This window comes from Mastomys coucha, unplaced genomic scaffold (assembly GCF_008632895.1).
Source record: "Mastomys coucha isolate ucsf_1 unplaced genomic scaffold, UCSF_Mcou_1 pScaffold19, whole genome shotgun sequence".
NCBI lineage: Eukaryota > Metazoa > Chordata > Mammalia > Rodentia > Muridae > Mastomys > Mastomys coucha.
In genome coordinates this window covers 988,755-989,808 of record NW_022196901.1, presented here as the reverse complement: position 1 = coordinate 989,808, position 1,054 = coordinate 988,755, and the positions used below count along the sequence as shown (strand labels likewise).

Here is a 1,054-nt window from a genome sequence, read left to right as displayed (position 1 = left end):
TTATAAACTGCTCATGTAGCTGGTCAATTCCAATCTCCGCTTCTTGTATTAGCTGTGCAAATTTACCAAACAGCATGGGCTGATCCTGAGAATCAGATTCCTTCATGGCAAACCTGAGTTTTTCTATTTCATCCTAGGGACAAAAATAATTATCATAATTGTATGATCATTAAATGTTGTATCAAAACATTCCTTGAATTAAGTCTTATAAGTAAGTTAAAGTAAGATACTGTATTTCAATACTTAAAATATTTTGATAAATGATCTCAAATATTTTCATTTATGATGAATTCAAGTGTCTCGGTTGAGCACCAAATAGTTCCCATGTAAATCCATTTGCCTACTAATGCTATTGGTGGCAAATATGTTGGGGTTGGTCTGCTGCCATATGTACAAATGCTAGAGTCTGACCCCCAAGATATTGCTGCTTCTAGGTGAGTGGGTTCTCACATACACTGGCCTTTGCTATGTAAACCTTGCTTCCCAATTTAATTCATGATTAGCCATTAAATGGTTGGGACTTATGACTGGGCAGAAAGGATAGGAAGGCAGGCCTGAGAATGAAGAGGGGATCTTGAGAAAGACCTTGAGGAGAAAGAGGGAGAAGAGAGAGAGTGCAGGAGGTCACCATTATACGGGATGGAGCAGGAGCACATGGACAAGAGAAGTGCACCCTGAGGACAGACTGATGAAGCAGGAATGGCCCTGGAGAGACTCACTGAGTCACAAGGGGCATATGGCTGAGATGTAAGAACAGTATAGAACCTGCCCAACCTAGGACTGCAGCTTGTAAATAATACCAGGATTTTGTGTCTTTTCTACAGGCTAGCTAGAATAATTCGTTTACACAAATAGTTTATAAAAATACAAAGTATCAAAGTGTGAATTATTTTTCTAAGCCAAATACCTTAAATAATCTGTTTTCTTGCTGGAGCTCCTGCAGGCGGGTGGTAGACTCCTTTCTCTGAATTTCTAGCTGCATGAGAAGCTCCTGAACCTCGTCATTCTTATTTTCCAGTTCTTCCCGAAACTGCTCTAATTGTTCTTCTAAGTT

The 1,054-nt window shown here is 39.6% G+C and overlaps 1 protein-coding gene across 1 annotated transcript in view; it reads right to left on the bottom strand.

Moving 5' to 3' along the window:
• Positions 1 to 1,054, bottom strand: part of Akap9 (A-kinase anchoring protein 9) — a 174,068-nt gene that overhangs the window by 34,603 nt on the left and 138,411 nt on the right. Inside the window, 3 exon segments of the mRNA XM_031380282.1 lie at positions 1 to 12; positions 14 to 133; positions 908 to 1,054. The exon segment at positions 1 to 12 is cut by the window's left edge and continues 63 nt beyond it; the exon segment at positions 908 to 1,054 is cut by the window's right edge and continues 1 nt beyond it. Of these exon segments, the coding sequence (XP_031236142.1) occupies positions 1 to 12; positions 14 to 133; positions 908 to 1,054 (279 nt within the window).